The 26,714-nt window shown below is 44.1% G+C and overlaps 1 protein-coding gene across 2 annotated transcripts in view; it reads left to right on the forward strand.

Moving 5' to 3' along the window:
- The first annotated feature begins 407 nt into the window (after positions 1 to 407).
- Positions 408 to 26,714, forward strand: part of CPVL (carboxypeptidase vitellogenic like) — a 102,178-nt gene continuing 75,871 nt past the window's right edge. The window contains exons 1-3 of one of the 2 annotated variants that reach the window (XM_079785675.1): positions 408 to 495; positions 16,814 to 17,002; positions 24,789 to 24,907. In XM_079785675.1, coding sequence (XP_079641801.1) covers positions 16,837 to 17,002; positions 24,789 to 24,907 — 285 coding nt within the window. In that variant the 5' untranslated portion in view covers positions 408 to 495; positions 16,814 to 16,836. Of the gene's footprint in view, positions 496 to 2,187; positions 2,310 to 16,813; positions 17,003 to 24,788; positions 24,908 to 26,714 lie in introns of those variants that run through there. The other variant, XM_079785676.1, reaches the window with a different exon arrangement.

Here is a 26,714-nt window from a genome sequence, read left to right on the forward strand (position 1 = left end):
TCAGTGTTGGCGCTGGGGCTGTGGACCATCCAAGAAAGCGCGTGGGCTGTTTAAACGGCGGGAGTGAAACACCACTGGGTTTCCAGTTGCAAACACTCAGCTTGCAAGCAAACGCTCGCGTGAGGCAATCATTTCGAAATACAGTGTTGAGAGTCTAAGGCAGCAGCTTTTTAAACGCAGGAGAGAAAATCAAAACGCACAGAGGAACAAACCCACCCAGGTGACCTCTGCCCACCTTCCTCCGTTCGCTGCTCCCAGGATGGGAAGTGCTCCCTGGGCGAGGCCAGGTCGCGGGGGAGGCGGGTGGGGACCTACCTTGGGCCCCAGAAACCTGGGTCACGTGCGTCGCTGAAAGGGGCCCTTAAAAGCTGGCGCCCTGCAGGGCACTGGTGACGGGGAGGTGCGCGGGGAGGGCTGCCTGGCCGCTCCTGACTGCGGGAACCGGCGGGCTCAGGGCTGAGCGCACCGAGGCGGGAAGGAGCGCCACTGCCCTGCGTAAGTGCGCCCGGTGCGGGCGCGGCGGGGCGGGTCCTCGCCACGTTCCCAAACGCAGGGGGTGCGGGGCGGGTGGTCTCTGGAGCCCTCGGCCCCCAGAAGGAAGGAGAGAGCGCGGGGGAATACTACCGAGAGGACGGGTGGCGGGCTCAGGATTTCCAGGGTGGGGTACTGCGGAGGCTTGACCCTCTGCCCTGCACGCGCCCAGCCCCGGGAACACCCCCAAGGCGCCAGGCAGGATCCGAGGCGCTGGGACCCTGGGTTCCTCCAGATCGGGAGGCGCCTCCTCGTCCAGGAGCACCTCCTCCCCTCCTGGGAAGCAGGAAGCGGTGGGGCCTCCCCATTCCTCTCAGTGTGAGGCAGGAACACCGTCTCCTTCGTCCTTCGTCCCTCTTTGGGGCGTTTTGATTCCGGGGTGCTGTGGGAAAGTGGGAGCGGAGGATGCCTTTGATTGGAGTGCGCCCCACAAAAGGAGCGTTGGCTTGAGCGAAGGAAGGCAGGCACACCAGAAAGACTCTTATTTCTGGAATGTGGGATTAGGGGGACACCAGGGGCGAGGGACAGGCGACAGCTCCCTGCCCAGTGAGTGGATCGGGCCTGGCAGAGACTCCCAGGAGCCAGTGGGATGTGCGGAGAAATGGGAGCGCCAGTACCTTTAAGGTCAACTCGGTCTCACGGGGGAAATGGGCTTTTGCCATATTTAAGGATCCGAATCCCAGCTCCGCCTTTTACGAATTGGTGACCTTGAGCAGATTATTTGAATTCACTACGCCTTAGTCACTGCACATTTAAAAGACACTTGTTTCCTTAACCGGTTTGCCTGGGTGGATAGAGCTTTGACCTGGGGACTGAAGGGTCCCAGGTTCAATTCCCCAATCAGGGCACATGCCTGGGTTGCAGGCTTGATCCCCAGTAGGGGGTGTGCAGGAGGCCGCCAATCAATAATTCTCTCTCATCATTGATGTTTCTATCTCCCTCTCCATTCCTGACTGAATACCCTCTCCCCTTAAATGTACAACTATTTTTTACTCTGTGTGTGTGTGTGTGTGTGTGTGTGTGTGTGTGTGTGTGTGTGTGATGAGTAAGAACAGAGATGTTAGGAGAAAAAGAGATCCAACGAGAATGCATTTTACTAACTTGAAAAGTAACTTTTAAGAAAGTTGTTTAAATGGGAACCGGAACTTTTTTTTTTCTTAAAGTGGACCGCACTGGCTTTGTTGGCGTATGAAAGTCTGTAGGGTTGTCAAGCCCCTGGGCTGGTTGGGCTTTCTAGACTTCTACCCCAGGTTATCCTAAGCCCAGGAGAAACCCTTTATATAGAATGCCAGTGTTCTTTGTAAGCAGCCAGTTTATTCTTCTTTCATAAGGAATTGGCTGTTTTGGAGGGGCGGACCCCAATATATGTGAATCTAGCTTCTAAACCAGTTTGCGTGGGTTTCTACTGGCCTGATGTTATAGCCTGAGAGATAAGTGAGCTTTGACTGACAGGAGGTTCAAATGACATAGAAGAGTATTAAGCAAGTCCACTGGGCTTACCAGTTCACTCCCCTTGAAAAAATAAAAACAAGGAGTGTTGTGGGCAGCGGGAACGGCACCAGGTGTCTGACCAGGAAGTCACACCAAACCCGGGTTTAGCAACCTTGATACTTGGGTTCTGGCTAGGGAAGAATTCAGAGCCAAGATCCAAACTGGAGGAGAACGTTTATTTGGTAAATCAGAGGCAGAAGAAGTAATTCCTAGAAGAAATGGGCTCAAGAAGTGAGTTACGGAGGTGAAGGGAGGGCCCTTGGAGCTTGGGAGTGAGGAAGCTGATGGTAACATGCCTGGGGCAGGGAGGGGGACAGAGAGGAGGAGGGAAAGGGGGAGAAGGGGAGGGAGAGGGAGAGAGGGAGGGGAAAAGAGGAGGGAAAAAGGAAAGGAAAAGGCACTGGCCTGCCCCTGGGAGGAGATCACACTGGGTCCTCCCTCCTAAGGGTTTTAAGGGTGGAGATGTTAGGGGAGGTCCCAGGGGAAGATCTCAATAGAATATTCAGTAGCTTTCCAGGGGTGTCCATTCAGGATTGTGGTCTCCACTGATTGGCCAGCACCAGGGCAGGGGGTCACTCTTCAATGCAGCTGGTCCTGAGGGCAGCTCTGGCTGGTTTTGCTGCTTTTCTGGGCCTGGAGCTGAACTACAACTGAGGCCTAGATAACATCTAGGTAGGAAAGGTCAGGGGGTCCAAACTGCATGAGCATAGGTATTCACCCTGGGGGAGAGGTCCCACCCTACAATTGTCCTTTGCTCGGCACCCAGGACTTTCCGCCTGGTGGCCTTCTGTACCTGGCCGTCTCCTTGTTCTGCTCGTGTCTGTCTGAGTGCCTCCCACAGAAGCAAACAGCATGACAGTATTTTGTTAATGACTTTGTTTTGTCTCCAGAAGCATAGCACTCGTCAGAGGAAACACTACGTGTTGAGTGCTACTCTGGTATGCACAGAACTAAGATAGTGAGGGAGGGAGAGCTTAGTGACTGCTCAGAAAACAGCACATACCCGTTTATTAGCACCCAAATACCCACGGAAATGCCCCATTCTTAATAGGAAGCCTAGTGCACTTAAAAGAGAGAACATGTTAATTTACCTTCAAGTGTGGCTCTGATACCTCAAAGCTATGTACCTTTAGACAAAGTACTTCTGTTCTAAGTGGGCAGATGGATACATGAGATGAAATACATACATGCTTACTGTGTGCGGGCATCATACACACACGGGGTCCTTCTTGTGGCCCCTCTGGTGTGGCCCCTCAGTTGGTTATTAACTCTGCCCTCTGGCCCTTTCTTATTCCCACCCCACTTCTTGAACTCTGTCAAACTCCCTCAGAAATGCCAACCCCTATGGCTAAGTTTAACACTCACTTCATTAGTTCTCCTTAAGATCACACATTCAGTCCTCTGCTGAGTTCTTTCAGAGTGAGCTAGAGGAAAGCTCTAGTTTTATTTGTGTGTTTTATTCCATCAGTCTTCTGCTTTTCCCATTGTCCTGCTCATTTACATAAATGTGTTCACATTCTCCTTTCTCCTTACTTTCCTTCCATTGTGAGACTTTGGAGAGAGGGCGGATAGGATCTGGGGCCCCCAGCAAGATTGTATTGACTCGGTCATCGATTATAATGGACTCAGGTAGACACAAGGATTGTGCTCCATCTTCTTTCCTGAAATCGAAAGTGGCCAGTTGCACAGTGAGCAATATAGGATTTGGGTTGGGAGTGAGGTCATCACCCGTGAGAACTTGAATTGAGCGCAGTGCTGATTAGTAGTGGCTGAGAGAACTGAGCTTCTTGTGCCTTATTCTAGCACATGCCAGTCTGCGTGGAGTCCCTGGGTTTGTGCCGGTCTCTTCTCCGTGAAGGCAAGTACTGTATCCTTTTTACCTTTGACTCCACGAATTTTAGCAAAGAATCTCACAGTTTAGCATCTGCCCAGAAAATCTCTAACGGATTGAATTCTATTCAAGGAGAGGAAACTGTGTGTGGAAAAGAGTGGGGGACTCGCTGTGTTTGAAAGGAGCAGGAAATGTGACTGTGCCTGGCCAAAGCTGAGAAACTAGAAATGTAGAAAGTTAAAGACCAACCCATCCTGAGGCTTGTGTAGACCCCATGGTGCAAAGGTGATATTTGACACACAGGGAAAGTGACAGTCATAGCTAATTCTGAAAATTTCCTGCCTGGGTTTCTTGATGAAGAATAGGATTATCAATCAGCAACCCAACTGGAAATAATGTTTTTCTCCTCTCCCTCTAAGGATTGGAGTGTTTGTAGAATTGACTTGGCTTGGGAGAGAGTTCTGTACACTCGGGAATGGGGGCCGGTCTCAGAATATGAGAGCCAGCAGCTTCCCTGACACTCTGGATTTATTGCCTCTTCTCTCTGTATGCTGTGGTCTCCCTAACTTCTCCACCTGGCCTCAGCACACCTTTCAAGGGCATGTTGAAGCTCACTGATGAAAGACTACCAGGGATACACTTGCAATGGCACCGTTCATTTTATTAGTCTGTTTGCAGCAAAGAAAGACACCAGGTCAAAGGATCAGGGATGTGGGAAGGGGACTCAGAAAGGTCTGGCCGTGTGCAGATTGGGTCAAAGGAGGAGCCAGTGAAGAGGGGACCCTGGATGGGCTGTTGTCAAGTAGCCATGGCAATTCAGCAGCTAACCACTGAGCAGTCTTTGTTCAGGAGGCGGAGGAACAAGTGGGGCTCGGGCACGTTGGTAAGAAACCAGGACTGCTCAAAAGAAAGGGTTGTCAGTCATCTGGCAGCGGCAGTGTGGCCTCGGGTGTGTAGAAGCATCGTCGGTGTTCTGTGGGGAACATCACAGTGTGATTAGCAGGGAGCTGATTTCCACTTTCTCAGGGATCTGGTATTCCATGTTTCTCTGTCTGTCTCTTACACACACACACACACACACACACACACACACACACACACACGAATGCACTAATGCATTAGTTTCACACAAAAATCACTTAGTGAGAAATCTTAGTTAATGATGCCACCGTCTGCCCAGCCATCTAAGTCAGATTTGGGAGTCATCCTAGATTCTGTTCTATTTCAATGTATAATATTTCATCACTCACAAGGTCCTGCTAATTTGACCTTCTAGTTATTTATTTTTAATCTTCCCTGTTTGCACTATTACTATCCCCGGCCTGGCATCATCATCTTTCTTCTGGGTTATTATAAAGCCCATTAAATAGTTTTATCTCCCTTCTGTCTTTGTAGTTGAAGTCCATCCTTGCACCATGGCCATAGTATTCTTTTCAAATATGAAGCCCTAGGTAGTTTCTCGTCACTGGAGGGTGAAGACTGAACACACCTCCAACATCCCCTGCCATCGCCTCTCCGTGATTTCTCTGGCTTCTTCCTGCTCTTCAGCACTTTCTACTCTCTGCTTATATCTTGCCTCAGGTAGTGGTTATCTATTGCCATGCAACAAAGTTGGAAAAAGTGTAACACCCACAGCCCATGAAAACAGAGAGACAACAGCAAATGAGGAGAGTGGGGAAGTCATCCAAGTAGGCATTAAAGTCAGGGTTAGATATTAGCTTGGAGATTCACATTGGTCCAGGTAAGTAACAGTTAAGGACCTGGATTCGGACCTGGGAGTAGAGTTAGAGAGGAGAGGAAGAATTTGAAAACCATCCAAGACATGCAGTGGTGGTTGGTTGGCTGTGGAAAGGCAGCAAGAGGGAGGCGGAGAAGTCAGTCAGTCTGGGATGTCCAGCTTCAGAGTTTGAGGATTTCCAATCAAGACGAAATAGGGAAGTAGAGACGTGTTTAGGGAAGAAGGTAGTAAGTTTACTTTTTTGAGTTACCGTTAACTACTTTTGATTTTTGTCAACATAATTCACATCCATGGGTGAAAAATCCAAGTCGTAGTACCATTCTCATGGCAAAAAAAAATTGTGTTCCTCTTTCTACTGCTCTCCACACTGCTCTTATATCTGAAGTCTCGTCCCAGGCTTTCCTGTTTCTTCTAGTGTTTACCTCCAAATTTCTCAGTAATCTGCCTAATCTGTTTTTTGATTTCTTGAATTCTTTCTTGATTTAAAGTTGTACTTTTTAAAAAAATCAACTTGAGGTATTGGTCTATTAAGGTGAGTACTTATCACTCTTACCTAACTTATGCCTCAACTTGCCTACCCTCTATCCTGACCAATGGTTACAGAATTCATTGTTGCTAAATTTGTTCCCGTTGAGGACTTTATTATGTAAGTACTAGAGGCCTGGTGCACGAAATTCATGCACTCGGGGGGGGGGGGGCAGCCCAGATTGCAAGAGGGTGCAGGCCAGGCCAAGGGACCCCACTGGTGCACGATCGGGGCTGGGAAGGGATGCAGGAGGTTGGCCAGCCGGGGAGGAACAGTGGGAGGGCTCCAGGGCATGTCCGGCCAGTCTCACTCAGTCCCAGTCCGCTGGACCCCAGCAGCAAGCTAACCTATCGATTGGAGCATCTGTCCCCTGGTGGTCAGTGCACGTCATAGCGAGCAGTTGAGTGACCTTAGCATATCATTAGCATATTATGCTTTGATTGGTTGAACGGCCAACCGGGTGACTGGACACTTAGCATATTAGGCTTTTATTATATAGGATTGCTCATTGCTGAGCTCAGTAGTATGCTCTCATTGTAATACCTTTCTTAGTACAATTTGATATTCTTCATTGAGTTAATAATTGACTCTTTTTTGATTTTAGTTTTCTATGTAATTATCAGGACTTCTGTCCAAGCCTGCTGACAGAACTGTAGTATCCTTATGGATATGATTTTTCACAAGAACGCATGAAGTAGTTAGTTACATGCTTTTTTTTTTTTTTTTTTTTTTTTTTTTTGCGATCCTTCCCTATGGATTGCTCTGTCTCACTGCTCCAATCTGTGTGGGTGGCCTTTAGGTAGTGCTGTCATCCTGAGACCTCTGTCCGGTTAGTTCCCCTGTTCCTGGGATGCCACATCATTCTCTTTTTTACTTTACTTTCTCGATTTGGTGGAACACATTTGCCACTAGGTTTCTGAGAAGTGGTATATGAGAACCAATTTTTAAAAACATATGTACACCTGAACATCCTTTATCATTACACTTGTTTGATAGTTTGGCTGAGTATACAATTCTAGCTTAAAATTCATTTTCCTCTTACAATTTAGAAGCTGTTGCTCTCCCCTCCCTGCAATGTATTTTAGCTGCTGTTGCTGCTTTTGAAAAGTCTAGCGCCATTTTGGTTCTTGATTCTTTTAATGTTTGTTCTTTTCTCTCTCTTGCTCTCTCGCTCTCAGTTGATGTAGTCTTTTTATTCCTGGAAACTGTCCCATGTCTTTCCGTGCCTTGGTCTGGGAAAATTGTCATCCCTTTAATTCTGCAAATCATGTCCATACTTCTGCTAAATGTTTTTGTACTAATACTTTAATAATCTCCTCCCCTGAATTTTATCTGCCTTCTTTTTCTAGAATGCCCATTACTCAGATATTGGTCTTCCAGAACAAATCTCATAATGACCTTTTTTCCTCTTATATTTTTGTCCTTATATTTTCTGGGAGATTTCTGTGACGTTTTTGTCCCTTCCTTTATCAAAATTTTAAAACTGCTATTACCCTATTTTTAATTTTCAGGAGTGTGTTCTTGTTCTTTGTTTCTTTTCAAGACAACTTTCTGCTACTTAATGAATGCAACGTCTACTCTTATTCCTTTAAATGATTTTGTTTTTGTTTTTGAAGGGCTACCCTATTTCATGCATTACTGTTTCTTTTGAGGTGTTTTTGTTGTTGTTGTTCAAGTAGTTTCTTTTGGTTTTTCTTTTAAATTAGAGACTTTCTTCCCAATGTGCAGTGGTTCTTTGCAGCTAGTTGTATATTAAATGTGAGAAACAAAGTCACTGACTGTAAGTTTTGCTGCATCCAAGGGATTTATCAGCAGCTCCCTGGCTCCATGGAATTAATTGGCAGGACCAAGAAGTTCCACGGAGGACCTCACACGTCAGTGTTGCTGGCTCCTTTTTCTAAGAGGTTCCAGTAATCCCAGAGCGGAGTCCTCAGGCTCCTGCACAGGATGAGCGATGGAGGCACATAGTGCGTGCTGCCAGCTTTCCTAGAGCTGAGTGGTCAAGGCCTGGGTTCAGGGCACGTTCAAGTTCAAGGGGGAGTGTCCAGGGTATGTCAGTGTGGAGACAGCTTTAAATTGGGTGCCTCTTCCCCATTTTTTACTGTATTTACTATTCCCAAGTCTAGAGTACCCGTGGTTTAATTTTTCAAAGAATAAGTGTTTTACAGAATAAGTAAGAGCCAGGCAGGGGGCGGTGGGATCTGAGCCTTTGCCTGCTGTTACAGACTTGGACCGATCCTTCTCTGCAGCCCCTGTCTCACCTTTGCCTTCTGCAGTCTCCAGCACTCAGAATGTCTGGGCTTTTCTGTGGTTTGTAACGTGAATTAGCTGGTGCCCCATCTATATTCTGCCTTCATTCTCTGCACACTATCCGTTCCCTTTCCATCTCATGACAACAAAATTTGACCTGCCTTATGTGCTGTTGTCTCTCCTGTTCTCCTGGGCCATAGGATTTATACCTTTAAAAAAATGTCTTCACTTCACTCTAGAGCAGTTTTATGAGGGGGCAGAAGTAAATGTGTTCAATTCATTATGCCTTAGCACAAGGATTAGGTTCCACTTTGACAAGTTGTGTTCACTGTGCCCATGGGGCCTCGGGTGGAAATGTGTGGCAGGCAGTTGGATAGATGAGGCTAAGCTTTTAAGAAGAGCTATTATTCCAAGCGGTGTCAGTAGAAGGTGCTACTTAAAGCGATCAGATTACCCTGGAGAGAGAGTGGAGCGAGATGACCAAGGAGAGAATCTGAGGCATCCCAATGTTTAAGGGAAGGCAGAGGCAGAGGGAACTCTGAAGGAGAACTTTCTAGAAGATCTATGAGAGCACAGATTACAGGAGGCAAACCAACGATAAATTGTCCTAAAGGGTACTGTCATTGTGTCAGAGAAATCAGTTAAGATAATGGCAGAAACTTTTGTTTGAGTTTGGGGATATGGAGATCATTCATGATTTTGGCAAGATGGTATGGACCGAAGTCAGAATGCAGCAAGCCAAAGAGTGAAAATAGCTTTTCTGATTTTAGAAACTGCTGGTAGGAGCGATAATAGAGGTGTTCCCATGCTTTTTCTGTTGTCTCCGCTTTGGATATCTACCCACTTGGTTTTAAAATACGTAATGAGGGGATTTGGTTTTGTATCCTTTTGTTCTCGCTAACTCGTCCTTGTGTGACTTTGTTGAATATGATCGTCCTGTGAAGATAGTTTAGCTCAGGCGTCCTCAAACTACGGCCCGTGGGCCACATGCGGGTGTTTTTGCCATTTTGTTTTTTTACTTCAAAATAAGATATGTGCGGTGTGCATAGGAATTTGTTCATAGTTTTTTTTTAAACTATAGTCCGGCCCTCCAACAGTCTAAGGGACAGTGAACTGGCCCCCTGTTTAAAAAGTTTGAGGACCCCTGGTTTAGCTGATTTGATTTTAGAAATTATTTCTATGGATCAACTCTTCTACCTTCAGGGCTGGAGTGGCCAAGCCATATGTGTGGGCTTCAAATTCTGGATATGTGGGTGATGCTGATACTATTACTCATACCTTTGTGTAGTTACAGGTATGATGAAATGTTTGCAGCATAATAGAGACAGTGGGGTGCACTGGAAAAAAAATATTCCAGCCTGTTACACTCAGAATAAAACCCAAATCCCATTCTGTTGAGGTCTCTGAGGGAACCCCAAAATAGCAAACTTCTCTCCATTGCCTGAGTTTTGGAGAAATTGAGAAGACAAAAGAGCAAGGCAGGTGGATAGCAATAGATGACTTTGGTTACTGAGAGAGGCTGGGTTGAATTGGAGCTTTTACTTCTGGAACAATGGGCTTCCCAGGACTAAAGCCCACAGTCGAGCAGACTTGCTCTGCTGTTCACAGGCCCACACCTGGCGGAGAGAGAACAACACTGCTTCCTGTGCGACAACAAGGAAGCTGAGACTAACAGTTTCCCCAAATTTATCATCAGATATTTTTCCACCTCTTCCCCCCCACCTGGTAGAGTGAGCAAGAGGGTAGCAAGAGGCCAGCCTCACCATTTATGGAAACATCATAGCTTGGAAAAAGTGAGCCCAAACACCCCCATGATCTGATACCCGATCCCACTTGGTACCACCCTCCCTCACTCGCTGGACTCCAGCCTCATTAGTTAAGTTAGAATGGGGTCATAATGGCAACTGCAAAGATACCATTTCCAAATAAGGCCACATTCTGAATGACTTCAGTATATATTCTGGGGGGAAACAATTCAACTCGTCACAATTCATGCAGCCACTTTGGGCAAAAGACAGACTTAGGAGTCATCCTTGCTTCTTTCCATTATATTTCAGTTTATTAACAAACGTTCATGGATGTGCCTTCAAAATGTAGCTGACCACTTCTCACCACCTCCACGGATACTCCCTGACCCCGGCCTCTGTCATCTCTCCTGGATTATCACATCAGCCTCCTAATCCTTATTCTTTTAAAGTCCATATGCTGGGTAACAACCAGAGTGATCATTTCACATTTCACAACTCTAATTAGACTGGTATTGCTCCTTTATTTAAAAGCCTCCAAGGGTCCCCCATTGAAACTAGAAAAAAACACACGTATGCCTATGAATACAGATAAGACTTCACATGTGTTGACCCTGACTACCCTCGAAACTCATCATGTGCCACTTCCTCCTACATCCACTCTATGCCTGTCAGCCAACAAACAAAGCTTGTTTGCAGCTCAGGACCTTTGCACTGCTTCCTCCAGGCTGGCTTCACCCAGAGAAGCGTTTCCTGCACACGGTTAGCCCAGACACTTCCCTGAGGTCATTTGGAACAGGGAGGGCCTAGGCTAAAGGTGTCCCTCCAACATATTTTGTTGAGTAAACAAAGGTCACAGAATGGTGTTCTATTCCATTTCTTAGATATTACACAAGAATAAAAAGCCTTTCCTAATGAAATCTTGTTGGTTTGGGGAGTACTAGGATAAAGTTTTAACACATTTATTTACAGCAGAACTCCTCAGCAAAATAATAATTTAATTCTGGGAGGATATAGTATGTTGTACTTCCAAACTTACCTGGATAAGGAGGAGGATCTTGGCCCGTGTAGCACCATTTGGGACATGCTGGTATTGGGACTGTAGAATGGACTTTGGAGACAGATAAGGACTGGCCTGAATTCCTTGTTCTACCACTTATTAGCTGTGTGTATTTGGGCAAGTAAGTTAAATTCTCTGAGGATCAGTTTTAAAATGGGAGATAATAATCCCTGCAGGGTAAAGGTTAGAAATAAAAATATAAAACCATTAGCACAGTTTCAGTGCATAGGGAGCATTCAATAATTGACAGAAGTTATTGGTATCATTATCACGATAATGCCTTTCATCATGGGGATGGTCTTTCTGTTTTTCTATTTCAAAACTGTTATTAACATTTTGGGCCATGTCTACTTTTTATTTCCACCCCCACTCAAATTTTCCTTCTGGTTGGAGTTTGATTTCGAGGTAAAAGTGTCCTACTACAGTGCCTGATAATGTTACTTTCTCCGGTTCCTGATTCTTTTCATTCCCTACCTGCCACACAACTCCAGTTTGTCTCTCTTCCCTGGGAATCCAAGGGTATGGTGGCTGAGATAGGCACTCCCAATTCATTTGCAAGATGAGACACCACTGTGGGATGCCAGGGGGCGGCCTGAGAAAAGGCCATAGGCATAGTCCCAGTGCCACTTGTGCAAAAGGTTGCCCATCACCAGGTGTGCCAGGTGCTATGTCCTCTCTGGGAACAGAGCACTTCAAATACCAATTTTAGAAATTAAAATGATGCCATAAGGAAGATGAATAGTGGTTCCTTCAAAATAAAGGGTTTCTTTTATCACTTGTTTGCGTGGAAATCTTTTTCGCAAAATAGCTAGATTTGGGATCCTGGTTGGTATTTAATTTAGGGTTGCACAGTAGTCCTTTAATACAGGAGCCAAATGCTATGGATATGCATGAATAATCTTGAGAGGTGACTGAGTCTTTTTTAACTAGAGGAACCACTTTCTTGTACTTTTTTTTTTAATTACAGATTTTTTGGAAATGTCTGTTACTAGTTGGCCTGTTTTTGTTGTTTGGGGCAATGTTTTAATTGTGTTGGGAGCTATTAACACCAATTAAACATGTTTGGGGGACCCATGTAACTGTTTGAATTTCAGCTATAACAATTACTACATAAATGAATTTTACCCTTTAATTAGAATAATTTAAAATGGAGAAGTTGGGAGGAGAGACGGAGAGAACACAGGGCTGCTTGAAGTGTTGGCTCTGTGCTTTGTCCTCATGCTGGAGTTTCTGCTTGCTTCTTTATCGTTGGTGGAACACACTCCTTCCAGCGGCCGGCTCCTTCCCTAGAGGCCTTGCCTATGTAAGCAGGTTGTTGGTTACTTCCACACACAGATGACAACTCGGCAGGATGATCCCGTTTGTCTCTTCTGCTGCTCATTTCAATTATAATTACGTTTGAGTTGATAGAAAGTGGTTCTCAGCTTATTTTTAAAAATAAGAAACATGAGACCAACACATGCAGGTGTATATTCAATAACCAGTTCTTTGAGGGGGGGGGGCAGGAAAACCTTGATTTGTGGTGTTTGCTGATGTCCGTGGTGTACATATTCCTACCGTGGCTGACTGCAAGGTGTCAATAGGTGTCACTGAACACAGAGCTGGAAAGAAATGCCTGGTAGCAAACTGTTGTGTAATCCAACCACCTGACAAATACAGAAAAATTTAACTCCAGGACATAGATAACAGGAAAATGTAGTAGGATAATTTAGAAGTGGTGAGTTTTGATATTATGACATTTTTTTTCAATATAACTTATTTAAGGATAAACTTGTATAGCATAATTTGTAACAATGGCCATGTTGAACAACTGGTTCTCACCGCTCCTGGAAATCTCGTTGTTGGTTCTAACACACTGACCGGGACCCACAGAAGTCACTGTCTTGCCCAAGGTCTACTGAGTCGGTTATGGCAGGATTAGTATGAACTTTTTCCAAAAACCGAATTTCTCTGGAAAGATTTACTTATTAATGTTTCTTTTTTATTTGTTTAACTACATCCTCTACTGGTCTACGAAAGGATCTAGGACCATTACAGGCTGTTATTATCTATCAAGACAATAGGAGTCAGAATATCTGAACGTAACTGTAACCAAAAACAAGAAAGTGGAAAGCAGATTGGATTTGAGCCATAAACAAATCCAATTTGCTTTGAGTATTGCTTGGCCCTACTACTCGCTCGCAGAAGAATCTTAAGCAAGTCACTTACTTAATCACCTGGCTTCCGCTCTGTGGTTGGTAAGATGAAAGAATTGGGCCACATGAACATGTACTACCTCATGTAGATCTAAAATATCATGATTCATTTTTTGGATTCATCTGTTCAACAAATATTTGCTTAGTACCAACTATATGCACATCTGTTACAGACTCTACTTCAGGCGGAATTAAATACAAATGTAAGAACAGTAACTGTTATTAGCACATCTCACATTTATGCAGAGCCTTCTCATTGACCAAGGAGGACATGTACCCTGAGTGTCCGAGGTTCTATGGCTTCAGCAGGTCAGGACTCGTCCTCTCAGAATGTTAGGGAGAGAAGGACCTATTGTAAAAGAACAAACAGAACCTGACTCCTAGGAAACGCAAGAGGTCATAACAGGTAGTAATAAGGAATGAGAAACACGCCTTTTTTTGCCATGTCTCTCAGTTGCTTCACTTTGTCTTCAAAACCAAAAATTGTTTTTTTCTGATTATAAGATTAATTATTGTAGAAGATTTAGAAATTCTTAAGAAGTATTAAATAAGGAAAAAATACCACCTATCCAAATTTAATAGCTTGCTTTACTTTACCTAATATTTTAGTATATTTTCAAAGCATTGTCATAGATATATTAATTGCTGTATATAATTTTATCTTTTCGGTGTACAGAGACTTACTTAAGTTGGTTACATTGTTGACTGTTTTTATTCTATAAAACTCTGATAAATAACTTTGTTTATATTAAATATTGAACATTGGACACAATTTCCAACTGTAATATTTAAGGTTTAGTAGACAGTGTTAGCAAATCATAAACTTCTGACCTTTAGCTTATTTGATTCTGCCAATATTCCTTTGTATTTGCCTAGATTTTATTCTGTTTCTAAACAGTTCTTAAGAGGAACAGTTTGTCTGAATCCTTCAATATGGTATATTTGAACTGGAAATAGTGCCAATGTTTCATATTATTTCAAATAGACATATGATAAAGTGTATGGTGAGTAATTTTTTCTTTCACTTTCTATGGGTAGTAGATTCTGGTACAGGATTTATTTAGAAAGTACTCAATACATGTTCAATAAGTAAAAAAATTCAGGCTAGTTTAGGATAAGCAAAAACATTTGAGATGGATGTTATGGGGGGAAAAAAGACTCTTCCATTCAGGGTAATAGCTTTCATTTCATTAGGAGAGATGACAGCTTAGCACACAATTCAGGAATTCTGACTGTTAAGTGAAAACTGTGAAATGAAAAATATTGCTTTCGTTCACCTACATGGGAAGCCATGACTAACAGTTGTTTAATTAAATGTTAATGCGATCTTCTAAATTGACCCAACTCTTACTTTTATGAATTAGATATGTCAATTAAAATAAGACCAGCTCTGCCTTTCTTGAACATCTCTGAGTCAACATCTGCTCACAAGGGAACTTCTGTAACTAGCCCGGTTATTTAAATATTAATGGCTTCCATTAAAGGGGCCTGAAGGTTTGCAGCAGGAAGACTGAGAAATTAGACAGCATCATTAGTTTCTTGTTTCTGCCTCCAGGAAAAAAACCGCTTACTGGAAAAGCTTCTTCCACTATGGTTTTAATACCACAGATTTTTTTTCCTCTGAACCAGTTAGAGTAAGATTGTTGATTTCAAGCATTCCTTAAAAGTAACTGCTATTAAAACATCAGCATAACAAATTCACATAATTAAAAAAAAATTATTAGTACTGTAGTAGTCATTACCCTGTGGCTTCTTGGGAACCTAATTTAAGTTTCTAAATTCATTTTGTTCTTTATTATAGTCAATAATAGGCAAAAGCATTTTTTAGCTACATACTATAGATGATTGAGCTTGCTTACATCAAGTATGGGGAATTCTATTAAATTAACCGTGAAAGACTACAAGGATTACATTTCCAATCCAATGATAATTATACATTTTTTATCTTATTGGGGAAATGTGGCTAAAAAGCTTTTTAAATTTGCTACCAGTATTTTCATATTGTGCCAAATTGGGTCGTGATAAACAGGTGGTTAATAGACTTTTGCCCATTTTGTGTTTTTAAGATGTTTTAATAGTTTGGTATTTTAAAGCACCAAATAGCAGGCATTATATTTGCATAGTTGCTTATTTCTTTTTGCATCCAGTAATCTGAGTGGAGTATTTATTCATTTTATATACTTTACCTAGACTTTAGAGCTAAGAACTTGGATCATGCTTAAATAGCAGTGATGTCGAGTAATGTACCAACCCTGATGTAGGCACCATAATACTTAGCAGGGTCAGAATTAAGGTGAAACAAGTGAGGCACCTGCCTTTGGGTGTAACATGTAACAGTCCCCCAAAAACTCAGAAATCAAGATAAGTAGTATTTTAATATACTCTTGGAAAAAAAAATCAAAATCAATGCCAAAAAATCCATGGTGAACCAAATGTCAAAACTTTAGATAAAAAGATGCGATTTGACCCTGCAACTCCACCTGGCTCACCTGACCCTAGTGCTGACTCTGGCTGAGTTGTAGTTCTGACTTCTCCACTTTCATGCCTTGCATGAAGCACTCCTTTGAGTCAAATTATCTTATCTAACCATGGTGGTGATAATCTCGATTTCCTGGTGGAGTTATTAAGAGATTGGAATCGGCTGAAAATACAAGGGAAGGCTCATTGTAAATACAATTTGCATGTTTGTTTACAAGCTAGGGAAATCGCCATGCAATTTTAATCCCCTATTATTATCAACCCAGATGAACACTCTTAGCAAACATCAGATTCGAATATCCTTGGAAAGCTTTGTGTTAGTAAAACTTAAGGCCTAACTCCTGAGTTTCTTTATCAGGGAGCTATAGGGGCAGGGACCTAAAGATAGGTCTTCCTTCTTTCTTTTTGTTCTTGGATGCAAAGTGTACTGGTTTTTGTAAGCTATGGCAGAGGGAACCAGAAATCCATTTTGTTTATTTTAAATTTCCCTGCAAAGTGCCCATGGACAACTGAGGTCTCACCTTTGCTCACGCTCACCCACCCACTAGTGATGCCTCCCCATTCCTCCTGCCTGCCTGAGTTCCACCCATCCCACCTTGCCAAGGCTTTTCTAGGTCCTCTGCCCTCCTGTCGTGGATGAACTGTCACTACCCCTCATTTGGGGATCAGTTACTGAGCCCTTGTTGTCTTGAGGGGTTAATCAACTCCATTGAATTTACTTCCCAGACTAGGGTTTTATAAATATAAACTGTTTCTCCAGCTACATAGTAAATCCCTTGAGTAACTCCCTATTAGACAGTTAATTTCAGGGTGAGCAGGGATTGGGTCTATTTTACTTAAGTGGCAGCAAAGGGCATTGACACACAATTGTGTTTTGAGTGGGTAAATGACCATCGTGCATGTGTGTAAAAGGGTGGGGGAGATATTTACTCTTTTGATTCATTTGTGGAATGTTGTTTTCATCCTAGGCCTCGAGGGAATAGTTGGTGCCATGTGGAAGGCGACAGTTCTGTTGGTCCTGCTGGTGCTCTGCCCCGGTGTGGACGGGCTGTTTCGCTCCTTATACAATAATGCCCGGGTTTCCCTGCCGTATAAGGGAGACGCAGGGCAGCCATTATTTCTCACTCCCTATGTTGAAGCTGGGAAATTCAAACAAGGTAAGTCTAATCAGGAAACCACTGGTGTACTTTCAGCAGTTCTTTTCCTTTAAAAAAAAATCAATTATCCTACAGGTTCCAAAGTATATTCTGATAATTTTTTTACTCACTGGGTTTATTTCAAATACAAATGCTTTGGTATCATCTATTATCAGAATTGTGAGCTCAAATGAGAGTGTGTCAGGCCATTTATCTGGTGGTGGAATCCCTGCACTTCTGTTTATGAAACTAGTACAGTGTCTGTCTACCACTGGGCACTTAGTAAGGTTAATAGGAACCTTACAGCTTACTATGTGTCAGTTATGGTGGCCAAGTATCTACACTAATAAAAGAGAAAGATGCAAATTGACCATACCTTCACGACACCCACCAGCCAATCAGGAGTGCATATGCAAATTAACCCAACAAAGATGGCAGGTTAATTTGCATACACAGGCGCAGAGTGGCCAGGGGCGTTCCGCACTGCCCCAGCCACTCTGGGCCTCTGGGCAGCGTGGGAAGGCAGAAAGGCAGCTCCTGCAGGAGCGAAGGGGGTGCCGGCAGCCAGGGGAAGGAAGGCCCATTTTTGCATGAATCTTTGTGCATCGGGCATCTAGTTCTGTATAAACTCAGTTAAGCATCTCAGCAACCCAGGGAGGTGAACTCCTTTTACACACAAGAAACTGAGCGGAAATAAACTAAGTCCCTTTTTGGAGTCACACAGATGCCAGCTGTTGGGTGCAGGGTTCACACCCAGACAGCCTCACTGCAGAATCTGTGCTCACAGCTGCCGTGCTGGGCCCCCTGCCTGGCAGGTTGCCACCCAAACGGCCTAGGCCTCAGTTTCCTCATTAATAAGATGGTGCTATAACAACTTTCCCAAGTCACAAGGATAGTATAAGAATCAGATGAGAAAATGCATGTGAAAACTCTTAATATTCTGTAAATTGCTCTCTAAAGATTGCTTGTAAGTGGGGTTTTCTGTTGTCATTATTAATAGAAAAAAAAGGTGTCATTTGGTGTCATTAGAAACTCTGTTCTTAATGTAAGTCACTGTGTAGATAAGTTAATCTTTCTGGGCCTCAGTAGGCTCCAGAATAGTATATAGGCAGCTATTCTGAGGAGCTGTAATTAAAAGGAAGCAGAGATATGGGGTGGTGGCTAGAGGAAGCTGTGAAGTCAGGAAGGGTCTTCAAGAGGGTAGGAGATCAGGTGTTTGCTGGTGGAAATGATCCAGCAGAAGGGGAGGGTTGATTGGAGTGGGGGCAACTCTTGCTAGAGCCCTTTCTCTAAGTAGATGAGCGAGAGACATGGCATCTGTGGGAAGATGCCATCACAGGCATCGGTGTCTGCTCCAGAGGACTGAGGTTCATCCCTTGTGCCTCTGAGGCTGGCGGGTTGGTAGATGTCATGGGAGTGTGGAAGTGATACTGGAAATTTTAGGGAAATTATTGTTTTATTTTTTAATATATTTTATTGATTTTTTACAGAGAGGAAGGGAGAGGGATAGAGAGTTAGAAACATCGATGAGAGAGAAACATCGATCAGCTGCCTCCTGCACACCTCCTACTGGGGATGTGCCCACAACCAAGGTACATGCCCTTGGCTTGAATCGAATCTGGGAGCTTTCAGTCCACAGGCCGATGCTCTATCCAATGAGCCAAATCAGCTAGGGCAGGAAATGATCGTTTTAAAGATAAAAAATAAATTTGTCTCCTCTATATGGAAAGTATAATAAAGCAACTTTCCTTCCTTTGAAATTTCTCATAGCCAATAGGATGTCATTGTTGTTTTTGTTGTTTGGTTTATATCTTAAGGGTGCATTTGAGTCCTGTTCAGACGTCTTTTCTGAAATACACATTGGTTCCATGTTTCACCATCTCTGTTCTCAGAAAAGGTGAAAAACTTTAATAATTTAGTCAGTGTATATTAGTATACATTTGATAATGTCGTCAGATAATGTAGTTAGATAATGTAGTCAGTCTTCTTTTTAAAAGATTCTTTTGGCTTGATGTAGAGGCTCATATCACTAGACACATATGAAGAGGCAAAATACCATTGATCCAAATCTACCAAACTGGACCACATGCATGCATTCATTCTGGCATCCGTAAGTGGATACGGATGACTTAGAGATGATGTTCATTAACAACAAATCAAAGCAAATCATGTAGTTTAGAACTGAAGAGTGATGAACTACCAATAACCAACTCTACCAATCTACAGATGAGACTCACATAGTTTGCATGATTTGTCCAAGGGGAAGCAGTCATAGTAGCAGAGGTGTGTTTAGGACCCAACTTTTCTGACTTCTGCTATAATTTCTTTTTATTTCATTAAGAAGCTTGTGCTCTCCTAGAGTGACCAGATACACACACACAAAACAATTTAGGAATAAGGCAGCGCATATTAGAATACTAAAGGAGTACATGTGACCTAGGCATGCTGGAGATGTTGAGAAAGAAACTATCCTGTCAGTTGGCACAGCCAGGGGAGAGAATAGCAATAGTTGCAGTAGTAAATATAACAAGTAGTTATCAGTAATTATATCTGCAGTACCTAGCACAGTGCCTGTATGTAATCGGCACTCGATAAATACTTGTAGAATTTCAATTTTAGACCCAAATGTGTGTCAGGCATTGTGCTTTCTGCACACATCAGTTCATTTAATCCATAAGGAAGAATGCATAGTTATTGTTCCCATTTTACAGATGAGAAAAATGAGGCCCAGAGAAATTAAATCTTTTCCCCAGGGCTACTTAAACCTAGTAAGTGGCAGAGCTGGAATGAAAACCTATCTCTGCTGACTCCTGAGTGTGAAGTAGGAACCACTGAACTATGTGACCAGCTCCAGACATGAGGGTATTGGGCAGAATTGGGGTAAATAGAAAAGGGCCTGCACATACTGAGTGAGGAAACAGCTTACACAAAGGCATTAAGTGGAAGTGACCATGGGGTGTCTGTATCAGACATCTGGTAGCATCAAGTGAGAAGACTGTGGAGAAATCCACCTGAGAGGTTGTCCACACCCCTCTCATTCCTGAATTTCTTGACTATGAGCATTTCAGCTCTGGTCAAAGTAGCAAAAAAAGATTTCGAGGGAGAGTGTTTCATCTTCTGTCCTTCTGTGCCAGCCCTGATAGATCATCATGCGATGAGTGACGATATTTAAAATATTAAATCTGGTGGAATGTCACTTTCTAATGTTCTGGAACACACTCAAAATCTCGAATGGAATTTTAAATGGCTGATCCAAAATCTGGTACATCTGGGTATTCAAATGCAACCCTGATAACATAATCAAGGATACTTTTATTCATCATCTTCACTGAAAGTTCAGGAAACTCTCATTCCCCTAAATCTGTTTTGTTTATCGAGTCTGTCAAAACCTTAGGAACATGAGTCTTAATGCTGCAATGGAACATTTTGGGGATGAATAATCATTCACAAAATAACAAGAGAAATTTTTATTTTTTTAAATCCCCAATTAGCTGGCTTCATTTTATGTAATTGTAATTGCATGTTTACTTTCTCTGCAGCTAGACCAAATCCTAACTCTCTGAAACAAAATGAAGCTGGGAGGCACATTTTAACATGTTCACAAACACATACTTAGCATTTTCACAAATATTGAAGGCTATCTTGCTATTAGGTCTTCATTTATTATTACTGAGGGTCTGGTTGTGTCTCTCTGTACATCATGGTGATGGCCTGAGTCTTGGTGAATGTGAAGTCCGCCCTGATTAGCTGGTTCATGCCCTTCTGTGGTCAGACTCCAATCTTTTTGAAAGTGGTAGAATTACTAACCCTGGCAACCACGGTACATAACAAGGAGGAAGTGAAATCGCTTCAAAGAGACCTTTTCCCTTTCTGTAACGGTTTTGAATGTTTGTGTTGTTGAGTCACGGTTCCAGGAAGAAAGAAACCTCTATGTCTTGGGGGTTTATTTTTCCACATTCCATTAATAGACTCTGGAAGGATGAACAGAGCACTTGAAAATATTTTTAAAAATCATTTGAATTGAAAGAACTTTTTAAATTATTTACTGTGGTTTAGTTAAAGGAAGTTTAATATTTGAAACAGGGTGAACCACTTTTTTTTTGTGGGCCAGAAAAAAGTTTTCTCTACATTTCTTAAGATCTTAATAAGGCCTCCCTGCCCTAAAAGGCTTTTGTAGAAGGAAGCTAATTCTAGTGCATTATCAGTGTGGCCTGTTTTGGCTCATTCATTCATGCATTCATGCATTCACATTCATTCATTAACAGTATGTATTGAGTGCCATAAGTGTATAAGTCAGCATGGTATGACCCCAGGGGTACAAAGATAAACTAGACAAATTCCTTGCTTTCCCATAGTCCCTGACCTAGAAGGGCAGGTAGGAAATGAACCTGAGTAAGTACAGTAGTAGAGAAACCACTTTGGGGTGCTCAGAAAGGGCAGGCTGGCGGAGCCGAGTCATTTTCAGAGCAGGCCAGCGGTCCTGCTGCCGGGCTGCTCTCAAAGTGATGGATGACTCAGCCATCTCCTGTCCATCCTATATTTTCTCTTCTCCTCATTCTACTTTGACGGTTCTCATTTTTTTCTCTGTCTTTTTTTCACGAAACCTCTCCTGCTCTCTTACCCCTCCTGATTCACACCCATATTCATTCCCAACTCCTCATCTTCAGTTCTCAGCCCTCCTTTTTGGAGGGAGGTCTCTGATTTTCAGAAGAGTAACAGCTTTGTGAGAAACATTTCAAAAGTGTTTTTTAGGTACAAACTTTCAGTTATTAAAAAAAATGCATCCTGGGGATGTAATGTACAGCATGGCGACTGTAGTTAATGATACGGTAGTGCGTGTTTGACAGTTGCTAAGAGAGTAGAACTTAAAAGTCCTCATCACAAGGAACAACATTGTATAGCTGTGCGGTGACGGATGTTAACGAGACTGACTGTGATGGTCATTTCGCAATATACACAAATGTCCAATCATCAGGTTGCACATCTGAAACTAATATCATGTTATATTTCCATTTGAAAAATGGCCCCCAAACAAGTGTTTTAACGGCTGCCCAACCCTGGAGGGTGACCCTTCTTTGGGCTAATCGAAGTACAAGCAAAGAAGGGGAGAGGGCAGCATTATCTGCAGGAGGGAAGGGTGTGGCTGGGAGGAAGGCGCCCATCAGTCATCTCTCTCCCTTTTCTTTTTCTTCAAATCCGTCTGTCTCCCTTTTTCTCTTTTTCTGGTGGGGAGGTAGATCTCATTGGAAGAGGAGGAGCAGAGCTGGCAAGGTTGGGTTAAGCAATCTTCGCTGGGGGACCTGGGCTGGGGGGCGGGGGGGGGGGGGAGAATGTCCCTCCCTTTGCTTGAGCCCTTATTTTATGCCCAGCCTCCTGGTGCGGGCTCATCTGCATGTTTTCATTGGACCCTCACAGGGTGGGGGAGGCATCCACATTTTGCATAAAAGGAAAGAGGCTCAGAGATGGAGTGGCCTGCTAGAAAGCCTGGTCAGGACCGCCAACCCAGGTCTGTCCAACTCGGAAACCATGTTTTCCCTGCTGTGCTGGCCTAGCAGGACCCTCTGGAAACTGCCACCTCCCCTGTGTCCCCACCATCGCCTCTGCTCCCAGGTGCCCCTGTTCCCATTCAGGGGATGCATTTCAAAGACAACCATAGCAATGCGCCCGCAAGCCGGCTCCTTTTCTCCAGGTTTTGCGTGCGTAGACTCAATGCCATCCACTTTCCTAGGTGAGAGACTGGAGCCCAGACCGGCCAAAATCTCTGCCTATTAAAAGGCTCACAGAGCCCTAGCTGGTTTGGCTCAGTGGATAGACCGTCCGCCTGCGGACCAAAGGGTCCAGGGTTCAATTCCAGTCAAGGGCACATACCTCGGTTGCAGGCTCCTCCCCTGCCCAGGCCCTGGTCAGGGCTCGTGCTGGAGGCAACCAATTGATGTGTTTCTTCTCACATTGATGTTTCTCTCCATCTTTCCCTCTCTCTTCCACTCTCCCTAAAGATCAATGGAAAAATATCCTTGGGTGAGGATTAACAAAAAATAAATAAAGATATAAGGGTCACAGAGCTGGTCAGTAGTAGCACTAGGATCAGCAAAGCACTAGAAAAAGGAACAGCGCAGTGTAGTTGGTATGGATGCGTTTCCCTTTCAGGAGGCCGATCATTTGAAAAGAGAGCCTGTGGCCCAGAGCAGAGGTGTGCTGGTGAACGTCAACAACCCTCTCGGGGGTCGGGCCCTGATTGGTCGCTCCGATTCCCTGAGGGCACACGTTCTCACTGTGGCTACTGCACCCTATCAGTGCTGTCACTGAACGCCCAGTTGGGAAGACATGCGAACCATCAGCACTGCGGGGCCCGAGGGCCCTGGGACCCACAGAGGCAACTTGAGTCAGTGGCTGTGTGAAGGATCAGGCTTCCTCACCCATCCCATCCACTAACCAGTCTCCAACTAGTATGTCTCCGACTTAAATGGCTTTCCTTGAGTCGTTTGTTTTTATCGGGGACCCTTGCTTTGCCACCACTACAGGACTCTTCTTTACCCAGACTTCCCCGTCCACTTCCCCACGATGCCCTGTCGCCTACTTTCTGTTCCTTCTCCACTCCTTTCCTAATCACTGCTTCCCCTTCCACTCACCCCTTATGACTAACTCTCCAGTGAGAGGCAGTGGGGAGGGTGGGAGAGGGAGCAAACCCGGACTCCGAGGTTTAAACCTCAGCTTCCCTTGACTAGCTGTGTGATCTTGAGCAAGTCACTTAACCTGTCTGTGCTTGTGTTTTGTCACCCGTCAAGTGGGAATAATAATTATACCTGCCACGCCGAAACCGGTTTGGCTCAGTGGATAGAGCATCGGCCTGCGGACTGAAAGGTCCCAGGTTCAATTCCGGCCAAGGGCATGTACCTTGGTTGCGGGCACATACCCAGGAGGGGGTGTGCAGGAGGCAGCTGATTGATGTTTCTCTCTCATCGATGTTTCTGGCTCTCTATCCCTCTCTCTTCCTCTCTGTGAAGAATCAATAAAATATATTTTAAAAATTAATAATAATAATTATACCTGCCACTTAATGTACATGGACCTTTTCAGTGTTCGCTCCTATCAGTATTATCTCCTCCTGGGTGGCCTTAGCTATATGAACATTTCCTTCCTCCTTCCTCCCCCACTGTCCTTGCCCCTTTGCTGCCATAAGACCTCTGCCCTCTACAACTGTCCCGTCGTCTTGTTTGGCTCCCTCTGAATAGCCGCCAGGCCAACCTCAGTCTCACTGTCTGACTCTCCACACCCTCCCCAGCCATCCTGAGCCATCCCGCCCCCACAGGCCTGGTGCATTTCCCTTCATGGCCGGAGCAGGCCTTTGGCCTCCATGATGAGGGGAGTGCGCAGAATCCAGGCCTTCCAAGGCTGAGGGCTACTTGGCTACGTTGTTCCTCTGGCATCAGGTGGCTTTCCTCTGCCCTGGCCCTCCAGGTGCCCAATGTGAGCACCTTGGTTTACTTGCCTTCCTCAAGTGGAACTGAGATTAGGTGATTGTTTTTGTTCTTTTAATAAAAATCCTTATCATCACTTATAAATTATATTTGGGGACAAAAAAAAAAATCTGAAAGATGTCACTGTCCTTGGCTAAATTGTGTATGTAGACGATGTGGACTTGACCAGAGCATGCTGTGATTCCCTGCAGTGTGCTCCCTTCTGCCCACCCTCGCAGCCTCTCCCATCACTGCCTCCTAGACTTGACCCCTGGGAGGAGCCGGTCCAGATGGAGGTGGCTAACCCTGTATCATCTCTCTAATCCTTGGGTAAATTTTTCTCTCACCAGGGAGACGATTGAGTGCGGTGGCTCCTTTCCCAGGACAGCAGGTGGAGAGCTACACCGGCTTCCTCACTGTGAATAACACTTACAACAGCAACCTTTTCTTCTGGTTCTTCCCGGCCCTGGTAAGCCTGCGCCAGCGCCCTAACGGAACTGCCACTCAAGAGCGAGCTATGCCCCCTCCAGGGTAGAAATGTTAACCTACAACTCAATGAAGAGTTGTGGGCTTAAAAAAAAAAAATTTTTTTTTCTTCTAAAAATAAGCGACTCTGTATGGTGTTCCTGTTTATGGGCAGGAAACAAATGTTTGCAGAGAGGTCCAGCTTTTAAAGTCCCGCAGCCTTATTAGGAATATTAATCCTGCCACCTCTTCCTGCCGCCGCCTTCTTCCTATCTCTTTGTTGTTTTGTTCTAAAAAATACCCCAGGGTAGTGGGAAGCCAAGGAGGATAAGGAGTGGGGAGACTCCTGAAGTTCACAGGTAATGCATACAAGCATGGCTAAATGTGGTTGATTGTGGTCTTGGATGGTTGTCTTCTCTGTGGGTTTTGCTAGGCTGATTAATATTCCCACACTCCTTCACGACTTCAGTACCCATGAACTGAGCAGTACTCTGTGAAGACACAGAGAGGAAGCTGAACCCACCTACTCTGGACCTTTGTGGGAGGGGTGGCGGATTGTGGTGATCTAGGTTGGCTTCCTGGACAAGGGGGCCACTCACCCTCTCAAGTCCATAATAGACACAGGTAGGTATATCCTTGTACTTTACCAATTCTAATAAGCTTACTTCAAGGTCACATAGTTCTTCAGCATAAACAAATCATGTTAGGCTTCTGGGCACTGTTGGGGGTATTGGTAGAGGTGCTGAGATGCATAAACGAATGCTATCCCACCACAGGGTAACTTTCTATTTTTATTTTCCAAATTAGATTTGCTTTAGAAGCCAGAGAAAACAATGAAAAAGCTGTCCCTATGGAAAATCGTATTTACATTTGCATGTGATTTGCATATAGCAGTGCTGCATATATAATTACTGGGTAAATTGCTTAATCCAGGGTGGTTTTCAAATTAAATTGCTTCTGTTGGTACTGTTGGGTTGTATTTTTAAAATATGTTTTATTGATTTTTAGAGAGAGAGGAAGGGGGAGACATAGAGAGATAGAAACATCAATGAGAGAGAAATATCATCCATCAGCTGCCTCTGGCATGCCCCCTTCTGTGTATTGAGCCCAGAACCCAGGCATGTGCCCTGACCAGGAGTCGAACCAAAATCTCTTGGTTCCTGGGTCAACGCTCAACCACTGAGCCACACCGGCATTTTCAAGACTTCTCATTTCTACTTTCCCAATCATGGCCTCTGACAGAATTCACCACATAGATGTGGGTCGGGGGAGGCATGTAAGAAATGGTGAAGAATTCTAGACACTTTTTGGTAGTCCTTAAGCTGTCATCTACTCTGGAAAGTCTTTCCTGGACCCTAGAGAGTTCTTTATCTCTTCCTTGGTGTTACTGTAGAGTGAGGCAAGTGAGGAACCTAGAGCACAAGATTTAAGGAGGGATTCACTCACAGGGTTGTACAGGTACAAGCTGGTTGTCCTCCAGATTCCTGCTGGTCCATCCCATTGGTGGAACCAAACTGGAACCCAGAGGGCGAGGAAGTCTCGTCCATAGAGGTCTGCCTTCCAGGCCACAGAGCAGAGAATAGACCTTCAAAGTAAATCAGGAAAACATGCAAATATCCAGCACATCTGTCTTAGGGAGAATTGATAGAAATTAAGCCTAGAAATATGACCTAATCCTAACAGGTGGAAATTAGCCATGTGTTCTTGGAAGTCTCTTAAACTTTACACCTTTTGGAAGCCACAATGTACAATTGTGTTTTAATATCACATTTATTAATATAATTAAGCACAGACATTTATCATGTCTTCTA

Source organism: Cnephaeus nilssonii, assembly GCF_951640355.1.
Source record: "Cnephaeus nilssonii genome assembly, chromosome: 12".
Classification (NCBI taxonomy): Eukaryota; Metazoa; Chordata; class Mammalia; order Chiroptera; family Vespertilionidae; genus Cnephaeus; species Cnephaeus nilssonii.